Here is a 27,990-nt window from a genome sequence, read left to right as displayed (position 1 = left end):
CGTCTGCGTATCCTCCATGTCCCATTCGTGTGTTCTCCCTGCTGTCACCATCTTGTACCGTCGTCCACCTTGCTTTATGTTCAGGTTCGTGTTCTTGTTCATGCTCTGTAGTTTAGCTGTCCCAGTATAGTTTAGTGTGATCTCTGTTTGCCGTTTTTCCTCTTGTGCTTTGCGTTCAATAAATCACCTTCACACCTTCACGACTGCCTGCGCTTGGATCCTCTTTTCCCTTTTTTCACACGGCTCTCCTCACTCGCCGTGACAGTACGGACCAGCCAGATATGGATCCAGCGGCATTCACCCCACCCACGGAGCTTTGAGAGCTTATAACGGACTCCGCTACCAAAATAATCAACCTGTGGCTTGAGCATGAGGGTGAAGCGTTTCTTTACGTTCTGGAAGTCAGGCTACGACAGCTTTTGTCCGATTATCCCTGGCTATTGGACTCACTCCATCCGCTCATACAAAACTTCATTCTCCATGAACTACACCTTCACCCCCCCGCCGCCACTGCTCACCCGCTCGCTTCAACGGAGGACGTGCCGTCCGTACCGCCGGATGAGGAGTTACCCGGCCTGTCGGAGCCATCTCCACGGAGGAAGCGACGTTCACGCCGCCGGCGCGGCACCCCACAGCCGGAGTTTAGAATGACAGAGCAGCCGGCTGTGGTGAGTGAAAGGGACACCTTTTCTGCTGCGTCAGATTCAGAGACTGTGTTTTCTGGAGCTATTTTTTGTGTGCCTTCTGAAGTTAACAGTGATTTTTCTGTCTCACCCATGGCCAGTGCGCCACAGACTGCTTTTGTTGAGCCCACATTCAGGGTTAATGACTGTGTTCACACTGTTTCTGAGCCTGGAGTTACTCAGTTTAGCATTATGAGTTTAGAGAATGAAAATGTTTGGGACTCTTTTTCATCTGCACTGGTCAATTCAGGGGAAGCTGTAGACCTCACTGAAACAGTGCTTCCTGACCATATTCCCCCATCCACACCTTCACCACAATTCAATGTGGGGTCTGTAACACAGTTAGCAGTACAGTTAGCAGTTCAGTCAGCAGGCCAGCTGCCCTCAGTTCAGTCAGCAGGCCAGCTGCCCTCAGTTCAGTCAGCAGGCCAGCTGCCCTCAGTTCAATCAGCAGGCCAGCTGCCCTCAGTTCAGTCAGCCACTCCACCACCTGTTACAACTTCGCTACTTGTAGCCCAGTTACCACCAGTTCAGCAGCCTACCCACCCGCTCATTCAGTCACCATCCTCACCGTCCGATTCTAAGCAGTGTAAAGTGTAAAGTGTAAAGTGTGTTGTGTTAGTCCCCGAAGGGAAATTACTCCTCTGCATTTAACCCATTCACCCAGTGAAGCAGTGGGCAGCCACCAGTGCAGCGCCCGGGGAGCAGTGTGTAGGGGCGGTACCTTGCTCAGGGGTACCTCAGGGTAGCCGTTCAGTGGGGTCGAACCCCCGACCTTCCGATCATGGGGCAGACACTCTACCTACTGAGCTATCCCTGCCCTATAGAACACACTTCACCATTACATCTGCTGGTTCTCTTAAGCTGGCCACCTCAGAGACGGTTACTCCCTCTAGGGCCTCCCCAGAGGCTGGGTGTCGCTCACCAGCTGACTCTGGACCCCTAGAGGTCAAGACGCCAGCTCCAGCAGTTTCACTGGGGAACTCACCAGAGCAGTCTCGGCTCTCAGCGCCCCCTGAGAGCTCAAGTGAGTTCACCCGTCCGCCTCCGTCCTCTGCTGAGTGTGTTGGGGAACACATTCAGCCCTCTGAGGTCTGCATCCCACTGTTGCTGCCTGAGTCTAGCCATGGTGCTGCTCAGTTCCAACCAGTGTCCACACCGGCAGAGGTCTGCGTGCCTGCTGCCTCAGTGTCTGTTTCCACTGGAGGCCCGAGGCCCGTCCAGTCTCAAGCCACGTTAGCTGGGGGTTTGGAGGAGCCCAACCAGCTTCAAGTGTCGTCAGCTGGGGGTTCGGAGGAGCCCAGCCAGCTTCAAGTGTCGTCAGCTGGGGGTTCGGAGGAGCCCGTCCAGCCTCAGGTTTCGTCTGCTGGAGGGCCCGAGGAGCCCGTCCAGCCTCAGGTTTCGTCTGCTGGAGGGCCCGAGGAGCCCGTCCAGCCTCAGGTTTCGTCTGCTGGAGGGCCCGAGGAGCCCGTCCAGCCTCATGTCTTGTCAGCTGGGGGTTCGGGAGAACCCAGCCAGCCTCTAGTGTCGTCAGCTGGAGGGCCGGAGTCGCCCATCCAGCCTTATGCCACGTCTGCTGGTGGGTCCGAGGAGCCCACCCAGCACCACACCTCTTTAGCTGAGGGTCCTGGAAGACCCAGACAGCACATCCTTCCGTCGGCTGGCGGTCCGGGGAGGGCTGTTCAGCCGTCACCCACATCGTCATCATCGCCGCCTGCCGCATCATCATCCACGCCTGCAGCCGCATCATCATCCACGCCTGCAGCCGCAGCTTCATCCACGCCTGCAGCCGCATCATCATCCACGCCTGCAGCCGTCCCGCTGCCGTCAGGTTCCGCAGCCGTCCCGCTGCCGTCAGGTTCCGCAGCCGTCCCGCTGCCGTCAGGTCCAGCTTCTGCTGCTCCGCCGCCGCCTGGTCCTGCCTCGTCGGACTCGTCCCACGCCTGGTCCTGCCTCGTCCGGACTCGCCCACGCCTGGTCCTGCCTCGTCGGACTCGTCCACGCCTGGTCCTGCCTCGGCCTCTGTGTCTTCGTCAACGCCTGGCCCGGCTTTTGCTCCGCCATCGGCTGGCCCAGCTCGTCCTGTTCCGCCTCGCCTCTGCCGGCCGCTTTCCAGGCTTCTAAGTTTGCATCATGGCGTCGAGGAGGCGACCTCCGGACAGGGTTCGTCGCCGCCGCTGGCATCGCGGCCGACCTCCGGATCTGCTCAGTGGCCGCCACTGCCTTCCACGTGGCCGGCCCCCAGAACTGTTTGCCCGTCGCCGCCGTTGCCGTGTGCACGGTCGGCCACCAGAACTGTTTGCCCGTCGCCGCCGTTGCTGTGTGCACGGTCGGCCCCCTGAACTGTTTGCCCGTTGCCGTGTGCATGGCCGGCCCCCTGACCTGTTTTGGCTCCTGTATGGCCGACCTCCGGGTCGACCCCCTGAACTGTTTGTGGACTCTTGTTGAGCTCTTGTTTGGTTTTTGGTTTTGATGTGTTTTCCTGTGTTGTTTGGACGGTTTGGACGCTTGTGCTCCTTGTTTTTTGTTTGGTTTCTGTCCCTCCTTCCTGGACCCCCTCCGCCCGCCCTGGTTTGGTGCTCATGTTTCGTTCTGTTTTTTTGTTTGTGGCTGTCGGGAGCCAGCCCTTAGAGGGGGGGTACTGTCACGGTTCTGGGTCCGTTGGACCCAGTATTTTGAGTTTATTATGTTTTGGTTTATTTTTGAGTAATGGATTGTTTTTTATCTTGTTGTGCTGATTATTGTGGTGGTGGTGATTACTAGCTTCATGTATCTGTTTATTGGTGATTAGGATTTGTGTTCTCATGTGTGGGTTTAGGTGTCATTTTCTGTCTGTCTCTCAGTGTCGAGTCTGCGTCTTTGTGTAGTGTTCTTGTTTCCTGTTTTATTGTGAAGGTCTGCGTCTCATGTGAGTGTGTTCAGTTTTACCTCTGTCTCGTCTTGTTAATGACTCCCAGCTGTGTCCACCACCTGTGTGTAATCTCCTTGTGTTTCTCTGTGTGTATTTAAGTCACGTCTTTAGTCATTGTTGTTGCTGGTCCGTCTGCGTATCCTCCATGTCCCATTCGTGTGTTCTCCCTGCTGTCACCATCTTGTACCGTCGTCCACCTTGCTTTATGTTCAGGTTCGTGTTCTTGTTCATGCTCTGTAGTTTAGCTGTCCCAGTATAGTTTAGTGTGATCTCTGTTTGCCGTTTTTCCTCTTGTGCTTTGCGTTCAATAAATCACCTTCACACCTTCACGACTGCCTGCGCTTGGATCCTCTTTTCCCTTTTTTCACACGGCTCTCCTCACTCGCCGTGACACATCTCATATGTCATTATACTGAATTTGAGCAAACCTTAAGCTTGATACAGATTACTTTTAACAATTATCCACCTCACATCACAACTGACTGAGGTGCCTCTTCATATTTAATATTATTTCATTATTAATGTTATTATCTTTTTATATAACAGCAATAGTATATTACAATATTTTATTTGTGTCCACCAAGGGCTGAGGGTGAGCTGCAGTCTCACCCTTTCCCAAGCTGGAGACATTTTCCTTTTCACACACTTTCTTTGGCTGAACAATGACACAACCTTAATATACCTTATGCATCTCTCTATTTCATTTAATATGTGTTTGTGTGAGTTATCTGGTTTCATGCATTCTATCCATTCTAGGCACGGTCGTCCTGCCAACTATATTTCATTATTAATACCAGTTTACCGGTTGTTATCCTTCTATTATCAATTTGAATACATTAAATAAGCTCTAATTTAATTTAACCTTTTGTTTATTCCACTTCATTCCTCTTTCCATGCTTTAAAACATTACACCTTGTTTTGCTTTTATTTATTAATACTGCCAGCACACACTGTGAGACGTTCTGGTACTAGAGTCAGAGGAGGTTATTAAGTCAGCCTTCTACCCTGAACTAAATTCAGGGCGGACTTAATTTTATGCGTTGATGCGCAACCTTTCTCTTCCTCACCATTCAGTACTCACAGGAAAACAATAGGAGTAGTGCAGGAGCCTAGAGTTCCTATTCAATGAAGCACTTACTCCTCAGCAAACATTCAGCGCGCTTAAAAAAAAAACCTATTTTTATTTGACACTCTCGTTATTTTCACTCCCAGAGTGAAATAAACCACTAGCTACCAACCTTTACTTTTGTTGCGGAATGGGCCCACACAGGGCAAATTATCCCGTCTTACACAGGCGAGCGTTTACGTGCGGGTCCACACAGGACGTTTTTTATTGAGACCTTTTGCCCACACAGGACACGTCTATTCTGAGCAGTGTCAAACTAAAATCGATTATTCAATCGCGAAGTATTTCTGGCTGTTTTATATTCACCTTCAATGTTGCGCTGTGTTCTTTTTTCCGGCGTCACCGAGTCCTGTCGTCGTGGACCTGTACACTGTAAAATCTAATTAGTTCCCAGAACTCAAAAAAATTATGGAAACTCGTTGCCTCAAAAAAATTGAGTAAAGCTTAGCTAAAAATGACTAAGTTAGGACAACTTGTTTATTTTGAGTACTCTGTACAAGCTCATTTGTTCCCAGAACTCAAAAAAATTGGATCAAGTTTACGTAAGATGACCAAGTTAGGGCAACTTACTCATTTTGAGTACACTGTACAGCCTTGTTAGTTCCCAGAACTCAAAAAAATTATGGAAACTCGTTGCCTCAAAAAAACTAAGTAAAGCTTACTTGAGATGACTGTTAGGACAACTTATACATTGCAAGTCTGCAGTATTAACAATAACTTGATATTTCTGACTGTACAATACTAATTGTTTACCTACTGACAAACATGTTAAGTTCAACTAAATGAAAAAACAATTTGTGGTAACCTGAATATGATTAAAAATAATTAACAACACTTTTTGTAATGATGTTAAAATCAGCCCAACTTTTATTTTCAAACACAACAAAGTATAACAGCCAACCTACTGGACACTGTTCTGCTGAACAACAAACAATTATATTGCCATCACTGTTATAATCTTACAATGAAACAAAGTCTCAGATGTAATTATTCTGAAAATAAGTTTAGGCCTACCACAAGTTTGTTTTGTACTTACATCACTTATATAATCAAAATAAAATATTTGTTGTTCTGTCACAAGTGCAGTCTCTGATTTAAACAACACATTTGTTTTCCATTCCAACACATGAACTGGAATGTTGTAATATTTTAAGGATGCTTGTTTCCAGTCCAGGCATTACTGCCTGAATGACTGTCATGGATCGAGGTGATCCAAATGTAGGTGCAGAAGAAAGTCTTTAACTTCCCTTAAGTACAGTGGCAGTGGATGTGGGTTGGAGATGCAATGAGCTTGAACCTGCAGGCGAGCGACCATCTTCACTGACCACACCATCTGTGACGGAGGACTCGTCTCTCCTGGTGTCCTGCAAGCAAACAATCATATTTTTGGAACATGAACTTAATTGCTTTCTTAAAACATTTTTTTCTGCATTTGGTATAGAACAGACTCCAATTTAGACAATCTCAGGCCCCCCCCCCCCCCCCCACCGGAGAGGTGACATTCAATGTCCCAATTGTCAGTCTGGATAGCCCTGACCACCACCCAACACACAATAATGTCATGAAAGCATCATTTTAAAAAGGGCTATGCAAACATGGCAAATAACTTTCATTCTAATGATGTGCAAAATGATTTTGGGCACAAAACAGATTTTGCTGTTAGAAAACTTGCAGACTTCACTATATACAGTGTAGACCCTCTAAACTAAGTTTGGGGATGTGATCTTTCAAGAAATGCAGACCAAACTGTTGTTGTTTGTTTACTTACACAGCATGTCTTGTAGAATTAACTGTGGTCACCAGCAACAGCATAGTGCAGTCATATCTCAAGTCTAATAACAGAAGACAGGAAAAGATCAGTAAAGAAACAACTTCCCCAAAGCAAAGCACAAATAAAACAATAAGCAAAACAGGCTGATCTAAAGTATGATTAAAGTTCAGCCTGATTAATATAAATGTCACTGACAGTTGCTAATATATTGGAAAACCAAAATACTTACTGATGTCTTTCTGTCCAACAGCAGGAGTGCTGGTCCCGAGCCTCAAAGACAGTAAGAAGCAAGCAGAGGGAGAAAAAACAGAACATCTTTCAGAAACTGATTTGATCCTTAATGGCTGTGCAATCATTGTAACATAGCGTTTGCTTATGTTGTTAAATAAAGGCTAGATTTGACATAAATAGATGCCACAGATGTTCTAAAGCTGCCACAAAGCATGAAAAAAATGGACGTCTCAGAAAACGTCGGCGCATTTTTGCAAATATGTGATGTCTTGATAAATCGAGCAGATATTTGAAATTTACACAGCTACATTCTCGCCTGAAAATATCTTAAAAGTTTATTTTGTGACCCAGAAAAAGTAAGAAGTTTTTTCAGCGGCTCCTCCGCCATTGCCGCTTACAAGTAAGCACAGGCTCCGACAACCGTGTGGCCGACAAATGCGATCCTCCTTTTCCCCAGTTTACCCTTTCTGGGTCACAAAATAACCTTTTAAGATATTTTCAGGCGACAATGTAGCTATGTAATGCTCAAATATCTACTTAATTTATCAAAATATCACATATTTGCAAAAGTGCTTCCACGTTTTCGGAGAGCTCTGTTATCCACCCCCCACATCCCACACCTACCCCATCCCTAACGGCTGCACCTCCCGAAGAATTTTGTCTGGGCTCTTATCTCACTTATTTATTTCAAACAATCAACAGAAAATTTCACCACATAGTTTTATGTAAGGTTTTTAAGGCTGTGGTGTTAATTTTTAAGTAACATGAACCCAGCGGCAGCAGCAACGCTAGGCTAACACTAACTAGCTAGCAAGATTTTAAACCTGGTGCTAAACTAAGAGAAGCCACAAATCAGTTTGAATAAGAGTAAACATTTACTCACCAAGTCAGTGTATCAGGTAAAGATCCACGCTTCTCCAGGTTTGCTCAACATATTCCATAAAAAATGCACCGTGAACATGCGGACTGATCAGAGAGGGAGGAGGACGGTAGTCACGTGGCATTTTCATCCTTCCGCACAGAGAAGCAAAACTTCCAGCTTACTTAGTTTTTCTAAGTTAAGACAACTCAAATAAATGGAGTTTATCAGCGTTTTTGCATAAAAAGTACTGGTAACTTATTTAAATTGAGTTCTAATAACAAATTGATAAAAATTGAGTTCAGCCTATTTAATATTTTTAATTAAACACAATATTACATTTTACAGTGTATAAGACACTGGCCAATAGGCGAATTTACGACTCTGGGCTTTTCCTCGCTTCGCTAGAAGCGGTGGTTGCAGTGCAGGTAGTCACGACGTCAGGATCCGGTGGCTCCGTCTGTGAATAGTTAGATGATATAATAATATCAATCAATAATCCAGCTCGAAGGACCAATTAAGTGTCAGTGGCAAGACATTTTTAAAACACACTGAAAGAATACAAAGACAGTCAGAGTTAGTTCGCAGAGCTACGTGCACGGGTGAGTGATCGGCTGATACTCACACCCTGCAGCAGTTGTCAGCCTTTATTATACTCAAGCATGTTTGCGTCACAAACACATGTAGGAAGAACATACAACTCCTTACAAGGTGATAAGCATAAACATATACGTTCAACTGTCACAACAGTAACTGGTCCAGCCTATCTTAAGGGAAACAGAAGCCAGTTGGTTCCTGTTTCCAATGGCAGAATAGGGTTATGTGTTTTTCTTAGAAGTCAGCAAGAGCTCATGTGCATGTGTAGTGACAAGATACATGTAGTATAAAATATGTGAACATCATTGTACATTCGCAAACCTGTTTGGGGAAAGCATGTAACTTGACAAAACATTAAACGGTTGACTAAAATAAAATCTCTTAACAAAGGCCATTTAAAACTTTAAAAGCAAACAATAAAATTTTAAAATGAATTCTATAATGGACAGGCAGTGTAAAGAGGCAAGAACAGGGGTAATGTGCTCATTTTTGCGCATCCCTGTCAGCAGGCGAGCTACACCATTCTGGACCATTTGCAAGCGTGACAGTGAGGTCTGATCAATACCAATATAAAGTGCATTACAATAATCAGGGCGAGTGGTCACAAATGCATGTAAAACTTTCTCTAAGTCACAAAAAGAAATAAAAGGTTTGTCTTAAGAGAGCTGCCTCAGCTGAAAAAAGCTATTTCTCACCACTGTATTTATTTGTCTATTTTAAAAGCTGTGTAAATTTTTACTCCAATTTTGGTGACAATTGGTTTGACACAGCATGTGAGAGGACCCAAGTCAGATGGTGGAACTCCAGGGCCACTTGGCCCAAATACAATGACCTTAGTCTCCAGTCTCCAAAGCGTTTGATCATGTAAATCATGAAAAGCTATTTTATAAGTTGTACAACAGAGGGTTCCTAAATCTTTGGTAAGAATTCTGTCATTCTGGTATGCCCACCAGTCCATGCACATAAAATGAGGTAACTGTGTGTCTGCCCCCTTTTATGTGGGGAATGGGGTTAGTATGGGAGTATTTTGGGGAGTATTTTGTGTGATGTCCATCTGAAGGTTATGGAAGCATAACCTTTTTTTAAGTTAACATCAGCTGTGTGAGGCTTACTTCCAGTACAAACAGCCCAAACCTGCTGCTGCATAGTTCACGGTAACAGACAAACGAGGCGACTGGTAACCATGCCATATGCCATTTTCTGTTAGTCTATGTGATCAGAGTCCGGGACTGAGAGCAGCAGCTGAGTTAGTTGATGGTCAGCAGCTGAACTCAGAATCATCACAGATATCCTCACTGACATGTTCAACCTGTCCCTGAGCACTGCTGTATTCCCAACGTGCCTCAAGGCCACCACCATCGTTCCCATCCCAAAGAAGTCCCCAGCATCCTGCCTCAATGACTACCACACCGTCGCACTCACACCCATCATGATGAAGTGCTTCGAGAGGCTTGTCATGAGGCACATTAAGACCCTGCCGCCATCCACACTGGACCCACTTCAGTTCGCCTATCGCCCCAACCGGTCAGCAGATGACGCCACAGATACCACCCTACATCTCGCCCTCACCCACCTGGACAATAAGGACACATATGTACAAATGCTGTTCATAGACTTCAGTTCAGCATTCAACACAAGCATTCCTCAGCACCTGGAAAACTGAGCCTACTGGGTCAGAACAGAGACCTTAGAAAGTCCAGATTGGTAGCAGCATCGCCAACACCACCAACAACACCAACACCACCCCACTGAGCACCGGAGCCCCTCAGTTCACTGCTGTTCACTCTACTGACTCTCAACTGTGCAGCAACCACATCATCAAGTTCTCCGATGACACGACTGTGGTGGGTCTCATCAGCAAGAACGACGAGGAGGTGCAACAGCTAACGCACTGGTGTAGAGTCAACCAGTCTCTGAATGTGGATAAAACAAAAGAGATGATTGTTGACTTCAGGAGAGCATAGAGAGATCACTGCCCACTTAACATCAATAAATCCTCGGTGGAGGAGCACCAAATTCCTCTCCTCTCCTGATCCCTCAACACCAGGTCCATAACTAAGAAGGCCCAACAGTGTCTGTACTTCCTGCGGAAGCTGAGAAAAGCCCATCTTCCTCTATCCATTCTCACCACGTTCTACAGAGGGACTATGGAGAGTGTCCTGAGCAGCTGCATCACTGTCTGGTATCGTAACTCCACTATATCGGATTGCATACCCTCCAACGGATAGTGAGAGCAGCTGAAAAGATCATTGGAGCTTCTCACACACACTCTTCACCCTGCTGCCTTCTGGAAAGAGGTACCGGAGCATCCGGGCCCTCACTACCAGACTATGGAAGAATTTCTTCCCCCAAACCGTGAGACTCCTGAACACTCAGTGACTGGAATGACACACACATCACTATGTCTGTGAAGGTTCTCAGTCATCCAGGTCATCGTAGTCAAAGGAATTTGCAAAGAAAAGCGTCTGGACTTCTTTAAGTTGCTTGAAGACGTTTCACCTCTCATCCGAGAAGCTTCTTCAGTTCTAAGGTCAAATGGCCGAGAGTCCCAGATTTAAACCCAGTGGGAGTATCCCCCCAAAGAGGGACAAAGGACCCCCTGGTGATCCTGTAATCACATGAGCCAAGGTGTGAAAGCGGGTGTGGGACCTAATCAGCCAGGGTTTCGGGTGAGCTCATTGTGAAACCTGGCCCCACCTTGTCATGTGAATTCCTGAGGTCAGATGGCCCAGGATGTGAGTGGGCGTTAAGGCGTCTGGGGAGGGAACTCAAAACTGGATTATAGATGGCAGACAGTTGGTGTCGTAAACCACCGCCTCTGTTCAAAGATGGTCGCTCACAGTGGACATAGATGGCCTCTTTCACTCCTCTTTCAAACCATCTGTCCTCTCTGTCCAAAATGTGAACATTGGCATCCTCGAAAGAGTGACCTTTATCCTTAAGATGCAGATGAACTGCTGAGTCTTGTCCTGTGGAGGTGGCTCTTCTATGTTGTGCTATGCGCTTGTGAAGTGGCTGTTTGGTCTCGCCAATGTAGAGGTCTGGGCATTCCTCGCTGTACTGTACAGCATACACCATGTTGTTAAGTCTGTGTTTTGGAGTTTTGTCTTTCGGGTGAACCAGTTTCTGTCTGAGTGTGTTGCTGGGCCATTGACCTTAGAACTGAAGAAGCTTCTCGGATGAGAGGTGAAACGTCTTCAAGCAACTTAAAGAAGTCCAGACGCTTTTCTTTGCAAATTCCTTTGACACACATCACTACCAAACACTTATCTGCAGTATCTCTCTCTCTCTCTCTCTCTCTCTCACTCACACACACACACACACACACACACACACACCTTCAGACACCAAGTTACGTTTTGTACAGTAATCAGTATTTTGCATATATTCATTGCAATCTTGTCTAGTTCTTTTTTGCAATTTTTGCGCATTAAACTTTACGTAGTCCTGTGTTTGTCTGTTATATGTCATATGTAGCACCAGGGTCTCGGAGGAACGTTGTCTCATTTCACTCTGTACTGTACCACTGTACATGGTTGGAATGACTTGACTTGCTACCGTAGATCCACTTCCTGATGACCGAAGGCAGCTTTTCCTGTTTCCTTTAGTTTAAAGTGGAGAGGCTCTGATCTCTGGGTCTTTATAATCAGTCTGCCGAACTCACGGGGGGATTGTAGAGTGAGGACAGGAGGTCAGAGCAGACTGTGTGAATTATTTAATATAGATATAGCACAAATTCGACATAAACCTGCACTATAAAAATACTGCATCATGAACTTTTGTGTCTATTACAACAGAAAGCAGGCTATTGTTCACTCTTTACACCCACAGTGTAAAGAGTCAACTCAGACTGGCTGGATTAAACAGACAAGTTTGTATTAACTTTTATTATTAAACTTTATTAAATTTAAACATAATCATTTAAAGCCGATTACATATCAGTGACAATCGTTACTAACTTTCTCACTGACCACTTTAAAAAGTAATTCAGAGGCTTAGTAAATATCACTATAACTATAAGTTAGATGAGCCTGATAAAATCTATGAATATCCTTTCAGTAATTATTTGAGTTTGATAAATTGAAATAAATGTCTAAAATTTTAACTTATGTGTTTGTGTTAAATTAAGGTATTTATTTACATTCATAAAAATCAGTATGCGTTTCAAAGAATACCTTCTTTGCATGTACTTAATATTTTTGTTTAAAATTGAATCAAAAATTTGAGAAATCGGTATCTGTACTCATCAGAATCTTGTACAAAAATCATTAATTGTTCAAATCAATATTATTTAATGTCAGCAACTACAACTTAAATTTGTAAGTAAAGCACGATAACGTAGAGTAATTGAGTATTAGTGCGCAGCAAGAATGCATAGCCTCACGGGAAATTTTCCATGTCATCACAACGGCGGTCAACAGACACAAACTCACGGGGGAGCCACCTGGAAAATTTGCCGGTAAGTGGCCTGGGCACAAACTGTTAATGTAACGTGTTACGGGTTATGTAAAATAATCCCTATAATTCTTCAAACGTTAAGGCTGTTTTACTGTAAACTTCTCAAGAACTAATGTTAGTAGTTCTTAAGCTGTCTTCCCATTGTCAGTATCTCTCAGATTGCCTTTTTTCTGTTGTTGTTGAGACTATTAAAAGAAATATAACTCGCGGTTAATACTTTGTCCTATCTGATTTGTAATGAGCATATTTTTCCTCAGTGGTGTGTATGTTGAGCCTTTTTTTCTATTTATATCTTTTGTCACCACGGAAAAACCTGTCTGGTGGAGACAATGGTGCTTTTACCTATCAGTACAAATAATAAAAAGGTTGTTCCATGTTATTTTGCATTAGTGAAATCCGTTAATACATGTCACTGGTACGTGAGCTGATTATTTATTAAAATATGTGGAATAAATGCTTACTCTAGTTCCTTATGTCTACAGGAGGATGCTGATGATGTCTGTGTTGAAGAGGCTTTGGCTGAGAAGCTGATGAAGATTTACGTCCTGGAGAACCAAGATGGGTCACTCAAACCGCGTGATGTAGAGATTGTTATTGAGGACATAACTGTCCTCAGTAATCTTGGGGATCTCAGCAGAGCCTGTTGCTGTCTGTTGGGACTAGCCTGTGGATCTGAAATTCCCCAAGAATCTCAAATATTGCTTTGAGGTATTTCAAAAAGTGTTCCTGGAGCTGGATCCTGCAAACCTTTCAGCCAAGGTTCAGAGACTGAAGAATCACCTCTGTGCATTGTAAATGACTACATTTCACAAAATGGGACTTTTTGAATGGATATCCATCAAAAGGTTAATGCATTGCCTTGATGTGATGTCATTTCCACTGTAGAGAAAGCATTTTTGGACTAACAAAAAATCTCATATATGTCGGAAAAGCAAAGGGAATTGTTCGAAAAAATAACCATGACCTGAAAGATAGTTTTCATACAGGCCAGTAGCCTGAGGCTTGTTCTTGTGTTATTACAGTTCTTGTGTAATTTACTAGGGGATGGAACATAAACCATCAGCCTTTTTCATTGTTTTGTTCATTTTGTTTTTTAAACAATCTGAGCTCTTGTGTTTGCTCTCCTGGTTTGCCATTTATCCTTCAAGTATGTAAGGCTTTGAGCTAAAAGGGAAAAGGCTCTTGTCTTTTTAGTGCTTGTTTATTTCGAGTTATTGCCATGTTTATGAAAATAAATTTTTCATTTGGAAAAATGTTAACATGAGGTCATTTTTCATACATGTATTATGAAACACACAACTACATATTCGTTTGTTTGGTTTTTTTAGACTTAGACTACCAGTGAAATACAATAACATTCATATTTGAATTTTAGGGGGTGATCATGGCTTAAGAGTTCGTCTTGCAATCGGAAGGTTGCCGGTTCGAGCCCTGGCTCCGACAGTCTCGGTCATTGTGTCTTTGGGCAGGACACTTCACCCGTTGCCTATTAGTGGTGTTCAGAGGGCCCGGTGGCTCCAGTGTCCGGCAGCCTCGCCTCTGTCATTGCGCTACAATGTAGCTTGCCATCTCCAGTGTGTGAATGGGTGGATGACTGAATGTAGTGTAAAGCGCTTTGGGGTCCATAGGGACTAAGTAAAGTGCTATACAAATACAGGCCATTTACCATATTTAATTTTAAGTACAATTTTGATTAAGTTCAGTTTACAAAATTAAGTAAATGGAACAAAATTTTGGATTAACTGACCATCTATATTTCAGTTACACTGACCAAGCATGTCAATGTTATTTACTCAATTTTTTGTGTGGTTTTCACTTAACCTTACATTTGTTTTTAACTCGTGATTTCTGTTATATTTATTCAATTCTTTCATGTTTGTGTAACAACTACAATTATTCATTTCAACTTAATTTAGTTATTTAATTGATGAAGTATATTGAACAGATTTGACTGGTTTCCAATCTACTCAATATTTTTAAGTGTAAAAGTGTTGCCTCAAAAATTTTAAGTAAATGTCAGTTTTAGTTTTTAGAGTGCATGCCCCACTGAGCCTGAAGCAGCGGTCTGCCACTCTTTTCCATAATCTGCACAAGTTTGTGTAACATCTACAGGCAAACAGGGCAAATGATCACATAAAGAATGTTTCCAGTGATAATTTACAAATCTGTGAATATTTCTTGGCTAGAAATGAAAACCATTAATTTAGAGTCCTTTTCATGGATCTTTGCTGATCTTTCTCAGAAATGTACTAAATCAAAGTGTGATTTTGAAAATGATGTTAGATTTCTCTGTAATAACAACAGTTTGAATGTTGTAATTTTAAACTGGAGCTGAAATATTGTGTGTGAAATAATCAGTTGTAATTTGTTTCATTGGTTCATTTTCCGCAGGCACACTGCAGACTGGGAAACACCAGTCCATCTTTGTCCTCCTCACAACATATAAGAGTCCAACTGGAATGCATTCTCTTACTGAGGCCTGGACTAGAAAGCAGGATTTGGTCTTATCCAGGTAATGTCAGGGTTATACAAATCTCTGAAAAATAAACAAGAAAAAATAGTGTGAAGCTTTTCATGGACCAGATGAAAAGTTTGTAAATGACATGTGTTCAGACATGTTAAATTGACTGTTACATTTAAATAAAAGCAGTTAAATTGAACTAAAGTTTCCAGAGTGATGATGTGCACATGAATGATTTGTGTTTCCTCCAGTGTTGCCAACTCCTCAGTAATGAAAATCGCTATTGGCTGTCCTAAAAGTCGCTAAAAGTCGCCAAATGACGTCATCGCCTAATTTGCATAATTGGTCATGCTAATGTAATTGTAACCTACGTTGTTGGAGAGAGAAATAACATCGTGGAAGAGACATAAAGTGAGTAAAAAACGTCCTAAATGCATTTAGAATTTATTTAGAGCTACAAATTAAATTTCTTTTAGCAATTATTGTTTTTTTTAATGTCCTTTATCCGGGCTTGGACCGGCAAAAGTGACCCGAAGTAGGCACTCTGGTGGAGTTACTTTGTGTGTGTGTGTGTGTTTATAAGTAGTTTTAAACGTTGTGATCCACAAAACAGCATAACAGTAAAAGAAGAACTGACTGCGTTACAGTCAGTGCGGGAGCAGCGGCTTCACTCATGCGCGATTCATTTGCAGTTTGGACGCATAGGTTTGAACGTCTCCTGCCCTGATAGAAGCTGGTGAGGACTATCCTCCGCCTGTGAGCCCTTTGGCACGGGTGAGGTGCCCATGGCAGCACCCACTGCTTGTTGAGAGTAGGAGCGATACACGCTTTCACGTCAAAAAGTCATCATAAATAAGTCTCCAGTAACACCAGAAAAAGTCGCCAGATTTGTCGCTAGTCGCTTTTTAGAAAAAAAGTCGCTAAAGGGGTCTGAAAACTCGCTAAATATAGCGACAAAGTCGCTAAGTTGGCAACACTGGTTTCCTCTGCAGATGAAGGTAGAAAGTGTGTGTGAGCTGATGTGGATGTGAATTCAGCAGCATGGATCAGTGTGAGGACAGAGAGGAGAGAGTCCCTCCCCCTAAAAGAGCCAAAGAAAGCCAGACCAAAGCTCAGAGGTGAGATGACCATCTCTAACTGTCCATGACTCTTCTCCATGTCACAGCTCAGCACTCAAATCACTGCATCATCATTATTCACAGGACTAAACGAGGAACAAAGCGTAAACATGAATCTGGACCCAGCTGTGTGTCCTTAAAGAGCGACCAGTCAAAACATTTTAATATTGATTTGAAACAAAGACATTTATCTGGCACAGAGTAAGTATGTCTCAACATTAAAATGGGGCTGAAAAATATTTCAGAGGACAACTTGTTGAATAGAAAAATTTGAGTTGGGATGATCTATTGTATCTGCAAGTTTGCTCCATCATATTCATCATGTTTGTAATTTGTTTTCTTCTAGTTTATACAAAATTATTTTAGTTTCCCCATTATTTATAGAAATTAAAACTTTAACCTGAAATGTGCTTTGGGTTTTTTTCTTTATCAGAATGTATCAGAAACCTGAACCCAGGTGTGTGTCCTTAAAAAGTGACGAGTCAAAACATTTTGTTGATTTTAAAGACAATTCTTCTGCTGCAGAGAGGTAATGTGTTACTAAATGCTGTTACTGACTAAGTTTGAACATTTTTTTCTGAACAAATTTTCCAACATATTAATGTCACAACTGAGCTCTTTTTCCTACACATTTCTATCTTCATATGTAAAGCTGTGTGTTATGGAGTTTTGTTTTGGGGTTTTTTTCATAAATACGGCAGTCAAAGATTGAAGAATGAATCTTTGTAGGATTTGTTTCTATAGTGACAAAGTAGAGTGTCATTTTTGCATATTGCATTAACGCAGCTGACTTAAAGTCATGCAAAAAATACATAAGTGCAGCCAATGCCTCAGGAGTTAATTGTACAACTGTTAAAAATTCATTACAAAAAATACCAGAGGCATGTTCATGTTTTTCTTTTTTTTGTTTACTTTGTGTGCTTTCTTTCAAAAAACATGCGTTTACTGTTTCTTCCTGCATTAAACGTGACAACAGTATTTGTGAAAAAGCATCGCAAAAAAGATTTTGCTTAACTCTGGTTTTAATTGGCCAATCAACACAATTTTAAAACTGACATATAGTTTGGAATCGAGTCTTTAGAAGTGCAGTCAAAAAAGAGAAAATTGGGCAGTTATGGTCTGTTGGGGGTTTTGATGAATTATGTACACTGGAAGGACATAAAGCTGGAGTGGGAAATATTATGTAGGTGTTCTTACCTATGCACCAGATTTCTGTTGACCTTAATATACTATTTTATGTACTTTTATATCATATGTTATGCTACTCATATATGAACACCTGTTGATGTGCAGATTTGATTCTGCAAGCTAATAATTGGTACTAATGGGTAGTTGTGATTTTTAAAAAAATATTTTTTAATTTATGAGAGGTTCATCTGGTGATTATTATGAGTTATGGATCTTTTTGATAGTGAAAACTGTTTGAAGTTTAATACAGCTCTAATTAGAAATGTAGTTTATTATGGCAAGATAACCCATTTTTAGTAAAAAGTCAAGTAGATTAATTATTTCTTACTTTAAGACAAGCATAACAGCCATTATCTCTGGCTCTGAGTTGACTTCAGGCAAAAGGAACAGTATTGAAGATGGATGATAAGATCTGGGAAGAACTTTCACAAAGTTATGTGTCTCGTGTGTTGTACTATATAGAAAGGGGTGCACATAAGTTGTCCGCAGGTGCGCATTCGCTGTCAAAATAAAAGACACGCACCAGATAAGAAGTTGCAACGCGCGTTTGCGTACATATAAAAGGCACTGTTTTTGTCCACTAGAGTGGGATTTTCACGGCATATTCTGCACCACATCTCTGTGCGTTCATCATTTCTTAGAAGCCATTCACCTCCTGCAACCACTTTTCCGAGAATACGCGCTTCTTTTGCGGTTCGGACTCTTTCTGACATTTCTTTGGAGGTGGAGGAACACCAAAGTAATTGCTTACAGGAGCTTGCTTCTTCGAAATCTTTAAGAGTTGTAAACAAATGTCTGTCCTCCTCCAGAAAATCATATGTACCCAAGCGCGTGTTACAACTTCTTATCTGGTGCGCGTCTTTTATTTTGACAGCGAATGCGCACCTGTGGACCACTTTTGTGCATCTCTGTATATAGAGGAGTAGTGGTTAATATAAAGTTTATCATTTTGGCTTTAAAATTTAAGACCTGAAAGGTCTGAAATGTAAAAATAAAAATGAACAAAATCCAAAACAAAACTCTTTATACTTTTCATCTGATCTGATTTTCTCAAATGTCAGAGAAGATTCTCAGTTTGACACCAAAACACACAGCAAAGCATCTGTTGTGTCCTTTAGCTTGTATTTATCTCTGTGTGGAAAGTCACAATGTGAGCTAATTCATCATCATTCTTCATAGAGTGGACCAGGAGAGTTCAAAGGTTCCCAGTGGTCAACCTGCCAAGCAGCATCAAACACATTTGGACTCTGTATTTATGGTCTGTACATTTGAATAACTGCTCTTACATCGGTTCTGTTCACTGTGATCTCCATTTAGCACTTAATAGACCACTGAATTGTTAATGTGTCCATAATCTGAGGTTTTGTTCAGTCATTTCAGTCTGGTTGGATTATTCATATTATCTTCTGTTCCAGCTGCTGGAGGACAACATCATCACTTTTGTGAAGAATGAGCTGAAGAAGATACAGGAGATTCTGAGTTCAGATTACCCAGAATCCTTAGGGAGCCAGAAAGAGGATGAGGGAGTCTTGGAGGGTGAAGATAAAGAGGAGATGAGGAACAGAGAAGCATTTGTGAAAATCACACTGTACATCCTGAGGAAACTGAAGGAGGAGGAACTGGCTGACTGTCTGCAGATCAGTAAGATGGGAAATTGATGTATCAAGAGATGGACCAACGTACATTAAAAAATCTATTTTTTAGGGAAGGGAGATGTAGGGGTACTTTCTAATTAAGGGTTCCAACATTAAATGTATTTATTGTGTGTTTTCAGAAATATTTGCACCACATTTTCAGCACGAATTCAAATCTTCTCTGAAGAAGAAGTACCAGTTTCTGTTTGAGGGGGTTGCCAAAGCAGGAAACCCAACCCTCCTGAATCAGATCTACACAGAGCTTTACATCACAAAGGGAGGGACTGCAGAGGTCAATGATGAACATGAGGTCAGACAGATTGAAACAGCATCCAGGAAACCATACAGACCAGAAACAACAATCAGACATGAAGAAACAACAATCAGACCAGAAGACATCTTTAAAGCCTCAATTGGAAGAGAACAACCAATCAGAACAGTGCTGACAAAGGGAGTGGCTGGGATTGGGAAAACTGTCCTAACACAGAAGTTCACTCTGGACTGGGCTGAAGACAAAGCCAACCAGGACATCCAGCTGATATTTCCATTCACTTTCAGAGAGCTGAACATGCTGAAAGAGAAAAAGTTCAGTTTGGTGGAACTTGTTCATCACTTCTTTATTGAAACCCAAAAAGCAGGAATCTGCAGGTTTGAAGACTTCCAGGTTGTGTTAATCTTTGATGGTCTGGATGAGTGTCGACTTCCTCTGGACTTCCACAAATCTGAAATGCTTACTGACCCTACACTGTCACACTCAGTGGACGTGCTGTTGATAAACCTCATTAGGGGGAATCTTCTTCCCTCTGCTCGCCTCTGGATAACCACACGACCTGCAGCAACCACTCAGATCCCTCCCAGTTGTTTTGACTTGGTGACAGAGATCAGGGGGTTCAATGACCCACAGAAAGAGGAGTACTTCAGGAAAAGATCTAGAGATGAACAGCAGGCCAGCAGGATATTCTCCCACATCAAGACATCACGAAGCCTCCACATCATGTGCCACATCCTAGTCTTCTGCTGGATCACTGCTACAGTTCTGGGGGATGTCCTGAAAACCAGAGAGGGAGAGAAGCTGCCCAAGACCCTGACTGAATTGTACATCCACTTCCTGGTGGTTCAGGCCAAAGTGAAAAATGTAAAATATGATGGAGGATCTGAGACAGATCCACCCTGGAGTCCAGAGAGCAGGAAGATGATTGAGTCTCTGGGAAAACTGGCTTTTGAGCAGCTGCAGAAAAGAAACCTGATCTTCTATGAATCAGACCTGACAGAGTGTGGCATCGATATCAGAGCAGCCTCAGTGTACTCAGGAGTGTTCACACAGATCTTTATAGAGGAGAGAGGACTGTACCAGGACAAGGTGTTCTGCTTCATCCATCTAAGTGTTCAGGAGTTTCTGGCTGCTCTTCATGTCCATCTGATCTTCATCAACTCTGGAGTCAATCTGCTGGAAGAGCAACAAAAAACATCCCATCAATCTGAACACATCTACAAGAGTGCTGTGGATAAGGCCTTACAGAGTCCAAATGGACACCTGGACTTGTTCCTTCGTTTCCTCCTGGGTCTTTCACTTCAGACCAATCAGACTCTCCTGCAAGGCCTGCTGACACAAACAGGAAGTAGCTCACAGACAAATCAGGAAACAGTTCAGTACATCAAGAAGAAGATCAATGAGAATCTGTCTGCAGAGAAAAGCATTAACCTTTTTCACTGTCTTAATGAACTCAATGACCATTCTCTTGTGGAGGAGATTCAACAGTCCCTGAGATCAGGACATCTCTCTGCAGATAAACTGTCTCCTGCTCAGTGGTCAGCTCTGGTCTTCATCTTACTCTCATCAGAAAAAGATCTGGATGTGTTTGACCTGAAGAAATACTCTGCTTCAGAGGAGGCTCTTCTGAGACTGCTGCCTGTGGTCAAAGCCTCCAACAAAGCTCTGTAAGTAAATATGGAATCATCTGTGTCTCTTTAATGTTTATTCTACTTACCTGAACAAAACAGAACAAAAAAAAAGAAAACAACCAAACAAAACACAGATTGTGCCCAGTGTGTCTGTGTCAATGGATACTAAACGAGTATGACTAAATCTACCAGCTCTTCACTCGTTTAGATTTAATTATATTGGCATAGTTGTGTTTTTACTGGGCAAATTGGAAGTATTTTATATATGACAAATTTCAGACATGTTTTAATTTATTTTAGTTAACCATGAACTGCAAACATTGTTTTTCTTTCCTAGGTTCAACATTAAGTGATTCCATTTGATCACAAATATCATTGTTTTTCAGACTGAGTGGCTGTAACCTCTCAGAGAGAAGCTGTGAAGCTCTGTGCTCACTTCTCAGGTTCCCATCCTCTAGTCTGAGAGAGCTGGACCTGAGTAACAACAACCTGCAGGATTCAGGAGTGAAGCTTTTGTCTGTTGGCCTCAAGAGTCCACACTGGAAACTGGAAACTCTCAGGTCAGGTTTCAGACTTACACTGATTACCACTTAAAATCTGAATCATATTAGTGCATAAGCCGTTAACCTGTATAGAATTCTCAAGTCACTTTTGAATTAAGTTTGGTTGGATTATTAGTGTCTGAGTTACTGTCTGAAAAGGCTTTTCATATTCAAATTCTTTTTTTTTCTAACTGATAAAAATTACTGATATGCATTATATTTTGAACATACATCAGTTATCAGGCTATTTAAATCCATAGAATTACATGTCCAGGTGTCTTTCTGTTTTTTTACTCTTTTTCACTCTTTGCAATAAGGAGTCTGGACTTTTATAATATATATATTTAAAGGTTGATTTCTCAAAGTGACAGTATTGGCAAATTAATGTCACAGCAATTAAATCACATAAAATCAACTTAGTTCAATAAAAAAAAATACAGTGTCACAAAACAAAATTGCCAAGGAGGGTGGCAAAAAGTGAGTGTGTATGATTATCTTATCCCTCTATATTAGCCCTGTGGTAGACTGGTGGCCTATCCATGTATACACTTAATGTCAACTGTGATACACTTCACCCCCTGCAACCCTGAGTTTAGATGGACGTGATTTTACTTTGTTTTTCTTCAATGCCATGTGTCACCACAATTTACCTGTGTGAAAAGCTTTGATTTCACACAGGTAGATTGTCTTCTTAATAGCTTTGAAACCTCATAGATGGATAACACAGGAGGATTAGACGGAGTTAAACACCGAGCAGAACCCATGTTATTAAAAGAAGATAAATTACTTTCAAAGTTTCCTTCCTTTAGTCCTATAAGTATGTTTATTCTTGGCTTCCACAATCCATTGTATCCAGTACATCCTTTTGTCAGCAAAAACCCCCACTAATTTTAATACTGATTTGTTCCCTACAATTGCAACCCTTATACTTTAAATATGAAATAAACATCACAAACATATCAAATATTACTGTTCTGCAGGCCTGATTATTTTTGTCACAAGTTTGTCACAGTCTCCAAATTAAAGTAATATATCCAGTCAGCACTTTTATGATAATGCAAGGTCTGTTCTGATATCATTTGAAATCGAATAATCATAAATTGTTTTCTTAGCTCAAAAGGGTTTAACATGTTGCCTTTGTAATAGTTTGAAATCGTTCCTGAAGTTACAACCGAAAAATAAAAATCTGAAATTGAATGAGTATTTCGTATGAGGGTGACTACCTTTAACTTGATGTTTAAGAATGTATTTTTAAAAAAAATTAATTTATGCTTATTCTAGATGGCATTACCTCAGCTTCTGGTAACACTGTCATGAAACTTGAATACACTTTTTTAAGGATATGTTCTTTGATGTGCACATTTAACAAATAACTGGGAATGCTCTATTTAATATTTCTAGAATTAGAAACAAAGTCTCAGAGTAGTGTTGATGGGTAGCATTTATTGCTTTGAGGTTAAACTGCTTTAAAGGCTCCCTGAAGAGTCTTTAGTTCAAGCAAAACCTTCCAGTGGGAGTACTAAGAGTGACTAGAAAGAGAGAGATCATATTTCATCCATATTGACTTTTCATCACTGGCTTCCTGTTATATCCAGAGCAACTTCTTCTCATTTACAGCAGCAAAAATAACCAACTTTCTGAGTAGATATATTTCTTTTTAGTGCTGTTGACATGAAATTATCACCAGATGTCAGTAACAAAAAAAGAAATCAAATCATAGATGGTCATTAATTATGTGTGCCAATGAGAAATGATACAGGGAAAAAGTACTGAATACATCAAGCAAATGAGGTGTAAAAAGGCATGGAACATCATGGTAATTAGAAAGCAATCTTTCCACTCAGTGCAAATTAATATGATTTGTCTTAGTCCCAACTGAAGGCCTATAAAAATGTGTCTCATGACCAAGGACTCGCACAAGAAAATTCTCATCATGTGTATAAATGATGAGCAATGTTCCCTTTAATTTTTCATTGTCTGAGCCAACACACAAACTCCCTGAGAGGTCCCTTGGACCACTGTAAGCAACATTAGACACTGTAAGCAACATTTTTCTACCAATAGGAAAGGGAGTGGGGGTTTTTTGGTTTTGTTTTTGCTCAGAGGCGGAGAGTGCTTTCGAGCGCTTTCCTTATAAAGCGCTGTTTTTACCATTTCTTCCCGCAGTAAATATAAACAACAATAGTATTCAGGAAAAAATCAAACATTGCATATATTTTTTATCATAACTCTGGTTTTACGTGGCCTATCAATACAATTTAAAAACTGGTATAAAGTCCACACTTTTTCCGCTTATTGTTTCATCTGTCCTGCTCTCTATTGTTGTACACGTTGTCATTAACATGGCTTCACTCCACATCAGCCACGCCGCTTTGCTAGCTAAAACACCTGTGTCTGCACAAAAGGATGCTGTCATAGCCTGTCGACGATGTTGATTAGCTGCGAATATACGAATGTGAAACGCATCACTGGCTGGAGCGGCTAGTCACCGGTCACTTACTGACTCACGCTGCAAAACAGAATGAATTGTTAATGTATGTTTTTTAATTGCAATTCAGGTTAGCTTTTTTTTTTTTTTTTTTTTTTTTTTTTTGTGCACAGTGCAGATTTTCTGTGCGCAGAGACCATGCCAGTAGTGTGTGATTGCGCACAGCTTAGAGGGAACATTGCTCATGAGGTCTCTCAAGACCTTCACAATGTTATTGCTGCAAAGCATACTGATGGTATAGGCTACAGAAGAATTTCTAAACCACTGAAGATTCCAGTGAGCTCTGTTGGCATCATAATCCAGAAGTAGAAAGAACATAATTTCACCATAAACTGACAATGATCAAGTGCTCCCTACAAAAGTCAGACAGACAAGTGAAAAGAATTATCCAAGATCCAAGAACCACTTGTGAGGAACTACTGAAAGACCTGGAAACAGCAGGTATAATTGTTGCAAAGAAAAGTATAAGTAATGCACTCAACCACCATGGCCTATTTCCACTCTGACCATACAAGACTCCATTACTGAAGAAACACCATAATTTAAAGTTTGCTGAAAAATATTTAAACAAGCCTGTAAAATACCAGGAGAATATACTCTGTTCAGATGGGACCAAAATTAAAATCTTTGGATGCCATAGTATAAACCAAGTCAAAAGGAACTGCATATCACCCCAAAAACACCAGCAGTGACGTTTGGATGTGGGAATATCACAGTATATTGGTATTTTTCAGCACAGGGCACTTGCATGCTTCATATAATTGAAGGAAGGATGATTGGAAAAATGCAACGGGACATTCTTGATGAAAATCTGTTGCCATCTACCAGGATGATGAAGATGACATGAGGGGGGAATTTTCAGTTAAGGAAACTCTCAAATGGTTTCAGAGAAAGAAAGTAAAGCTGCTATAATGGCCCAGCCAATCACCCACACTGAATCCAACTGAAAATCTATAGCAAGATCTAAAGGTCAGAGTTCATCGAATGGAGCATTTCAGATTTGAAGATTAGTGATGCATGTGACTAATTTCGCCATACAGGAGGCATCTTGAAGTTGTCACTGCCAAAAAAAAGCTTTTAGACAAAAATAAATTTTAGTAAGAACGCTTACTATAATTTTCAACATTACAAACATTTTCCCTGTGTCACTTCTAATTATTACACAAAACTTAATTTAAGGACATCTATGGTTCGAATTCTTTGCATGTGTGGATGGGTTGCTACGCATATCTAGTGAGAATTTCATGCCAATAGCACCTTTAGAAGTAAATTTACTTAGAAAATTGGTGCTTTGTTCAGTACTTACTTTATCCATTCAAACAGAGCACATGACACAAAGACTGCAGACTTACTTATGGCTGTTAGAGTTTGTATAACTAGGATAGAGGTCTCTCTTCTATGGAACCAGCTCCCAGTTTGGGTTCAGAAAAAAGACGCCCTTTATACTTATAGCTTACAGTTGGGACTGGATCAGGTGACTCAGAACCACATTTTAGTCATGCTGGAATAAACTCTTACACAGCTGCATGTGGTCACTATAAATAAAGATACATTGATTTAACGGATGGACATGAATATGAATATGATTTAAAAAAAAAGTAATTCAGAAAATAATGACAGAAAATCAAAGTGTTAACTTCACGAGAGTGTTCCTCCCAGTACTGCAAAATTACAAACCAAGCATAAGGCAAATACCTTTTGTCTCAATTAATCTGTCAGTCCTCTCAGCTTCTGGCATAGCTCCCCTTCGGTCTGCTGTTGAACAAGGGCTCAATCTTGCAGCATCTCCATGCCTAAGACCATCCCAACTTCACTCACACTGAACAAACATTTCACTGCAGTCCAAACAGTCTATTTTGCGTACTGTGTTTATACACAGATCAGGCATAACATTATGACCACTAACAGCTAAAGTGAACAGAGGTGGGACCAAGTCATTGTTTTGCAAGTCTCAAGTAAGTCCCAAGTCTTTATCCTCAAGTCACAAGTCAAGTCTCAAGTAAAGTCAAGCAAGTCAGAGTCAAGTCGCAAGTCAAGACAGACAACTTTCAAGTCAAGTCCCAAGTCCGAAACTTTGAATTTCAAGTCCTTTCAAGTCTTTTTTTTTAACCCTCTGGGGTCCCGGGTATAATTGGCCGTTCTTGACTACTTTTGATTTTACTTCTATATTTCACTTTTAAAATATGTTTTTCTTGCCTTGTTTGTTATCATTATTTACAGCACAACCTCAAATATCTGAAATTTGAGTTATTTTTTTCATTTTGGTATACTATATTAGCACAGTTGATCTAAATTCAGACAAAAATTCAGAATCCGAGTAGAAAAAAGTTATATTTTTTACATGTTTAAAGAATCATTTTCATAACTTGAAATGCAAATAGAAATTGTACATTTCTAAAAATTATGCACAAGTTTTGCAAACAACAAAGTTATATGGTACTATTTACCTAAAAATGCAGCCAAGGCCTCAGGCGTTTTTATATAACCATTTAAATCTATTTACAGAACAATCAGGTGTGCTGCATCAAATAAGAAGGCACACAAATTATTTGTGCCAGTCCAAAAAATGTAGTTTGTGTTCAGTATAAGACAGAGGAGAACACCACAGGCCTAAACCCTGCAGGTCTGACAACTGGAGGTGCAACAGTCCAGTTTTCTATGTGGAGACAGCGTTTACACTGGAATCTGCCTTTGACAGCTTTTTAGATCAAATATGAAATTCAGCAGTCTAACCGACACACAATACAAAACAATAACTACACAACAAACTAACTATAGCCTCCAAACACGCTAAACGTCACTAATGTCTCACATATGAAAACTCTCTCTCTCTTTTCTTTCGCTCGCCTCGCTGTCACTCCTAAAACTTCCCTTCTCCCTAAACAACCAAATGTCACATGTTGCCTTATCATTTTTTGATTGGCTGACATGGTAAACTCTAACACCAATAGGGAAGGGGTGTTTTTTCTTTTTCTTTTTTCACTCGCAAGTGGAGAGCGTATGCTAGGCTGTCTGTAGAAAACGCCGTTTTTGTCTAGCATCCCTGTTGAGAATAACCTTTGCAAATAAACAACAGCTAATAACATAAGATCAAAGTATTTTATTTGATGTATTGACATAAATGACAGAAGAAAAAGGCCATGTATAGCAGGACTACTCAATTACACACTAAGGTGGGCCAGATTTTCTAACCAAAAAAATTTTTTCCCTGGCTCAGACATGCAAAGTTTAAACACGACCATACACTAATTGCAAATTAAACAGTGATTTTGAATTGTGATGTGATGGTAAAATAAATATTTGTCAGTCTAAACTGGGTTAAATCTACGGGGTTAATGATGGGGAGGAGACGGAGAGAGAGACTGAGTACAGCTACAGAACCCACTTTCTGAAACGGACCCTGCTCACCATTCACCGACAATTCTGAGCTAACAAGTTGCATGTTATTCTTGGATGCGCTTGCAGGACCGGATTTAAAATAGCATGACAAACATATCATACCTGTTAAAGCCAAACAGTATCATCTACGTAGCCGAAGAACATTTGCTAATAAGATGAAGTTAGCTAAGTCAGCTGTCTCATCGTAGCAAAAAAAAAAAAAAAAAAAAAAAAAAGCACCACCTACCGTTCTTTATGCAACTTCAAATGTCGGACAAAGTTGGAAGTTGTTCCATCTCCGTCTGTGATTCTCTTCTTGCATGTTTTGCATATTGCATTTCGTTTTTGTTGACTACTTCGTAGTTTATGTACCGAAAGAAATTACTCTTGGAAGCATTTTTTGGCTCGAGCGTTTTTGTTCTTGTTTTTTTCAAATCTGGTTAATTTGATTGGCTGTGCTACAGCCCACGCTCACATACATACGGAGTGTGGTAAGAATGAATGAATGAATAAAGTGAATTAATGGTCCGCACTTTTTATATAATATGTATGTTAAATTTTAGATTTGGGTAAAATATCAAGTCTTTTCAAGTAAACAGGTTCAAGTCCAATTCAAGTCCCAAGTCACTGGTGTAAAAGTCCA

The 27,990-nt window shown here is 41.2% G+C and overlaps 1 protein-coding gene across 1 annotated transcript in view; it reads left to right on the top strand.

Annotated features, from left to right (window-relative positions):
• Positions 1-647: 647 nt before the first annotated feature.
• Positions 648-27,990, top strand: part of LOC116314230 — a 45,776-nt gene continuing 18,433 nt past the window's right edge. The window contains exons 1-9 of the mRNA XM_039607039.1: positions 648-668; positions 1,548-1,997; positions 2,551-2,955; positions 9,527-9,772; positions 9,870-10,052; positions 13,119-13,251; positions 18,907-19,044; positions 19,178-20,975; positions 21,326-21,499. Of these exons, the coding sequence (XP_039462973.1) occupies positions 648-668; positions 1,548-1,997; positions 2,551-2,955; positions 9,527-9,772; positions 9,870-10,052; positions 13,119-13,251; positions 18,907-19,044; positions 19,178-20,975; positions 21,326-21,499 (3,548 nt within the window). The remainder of the gene's footprint in view (positions 669-1,547; positions 1,998-2,550; positions 2,956-9,526; positions 9,773-9,869; positions 10,053-13,118; positions 13,252-18,906; positions 19,045-19,177; positions 20,976-21,325; positions 21,500-27,990) is intronic.

The sequence above is a fragment of the Oreochromis aureus genome, linkage group 23, assembly GCF_013358895.1.
Source record: "Oreochromis aureus strain Israel breed Guangdong linkage group 23, ZZ_aureus, whole genome shotgun sequence".
Taxonomy (NCBI): Eukaryota; Metazoa; Chordata; class Actinopteri; order Cichliformes; family Cichlidae; genus Oreochromis; species Oreochromis aureus.
Note: the sequence above shows the minus strand (reverse complement) of the source record. Positions and strands in the feature narration are given on the sequence as shown.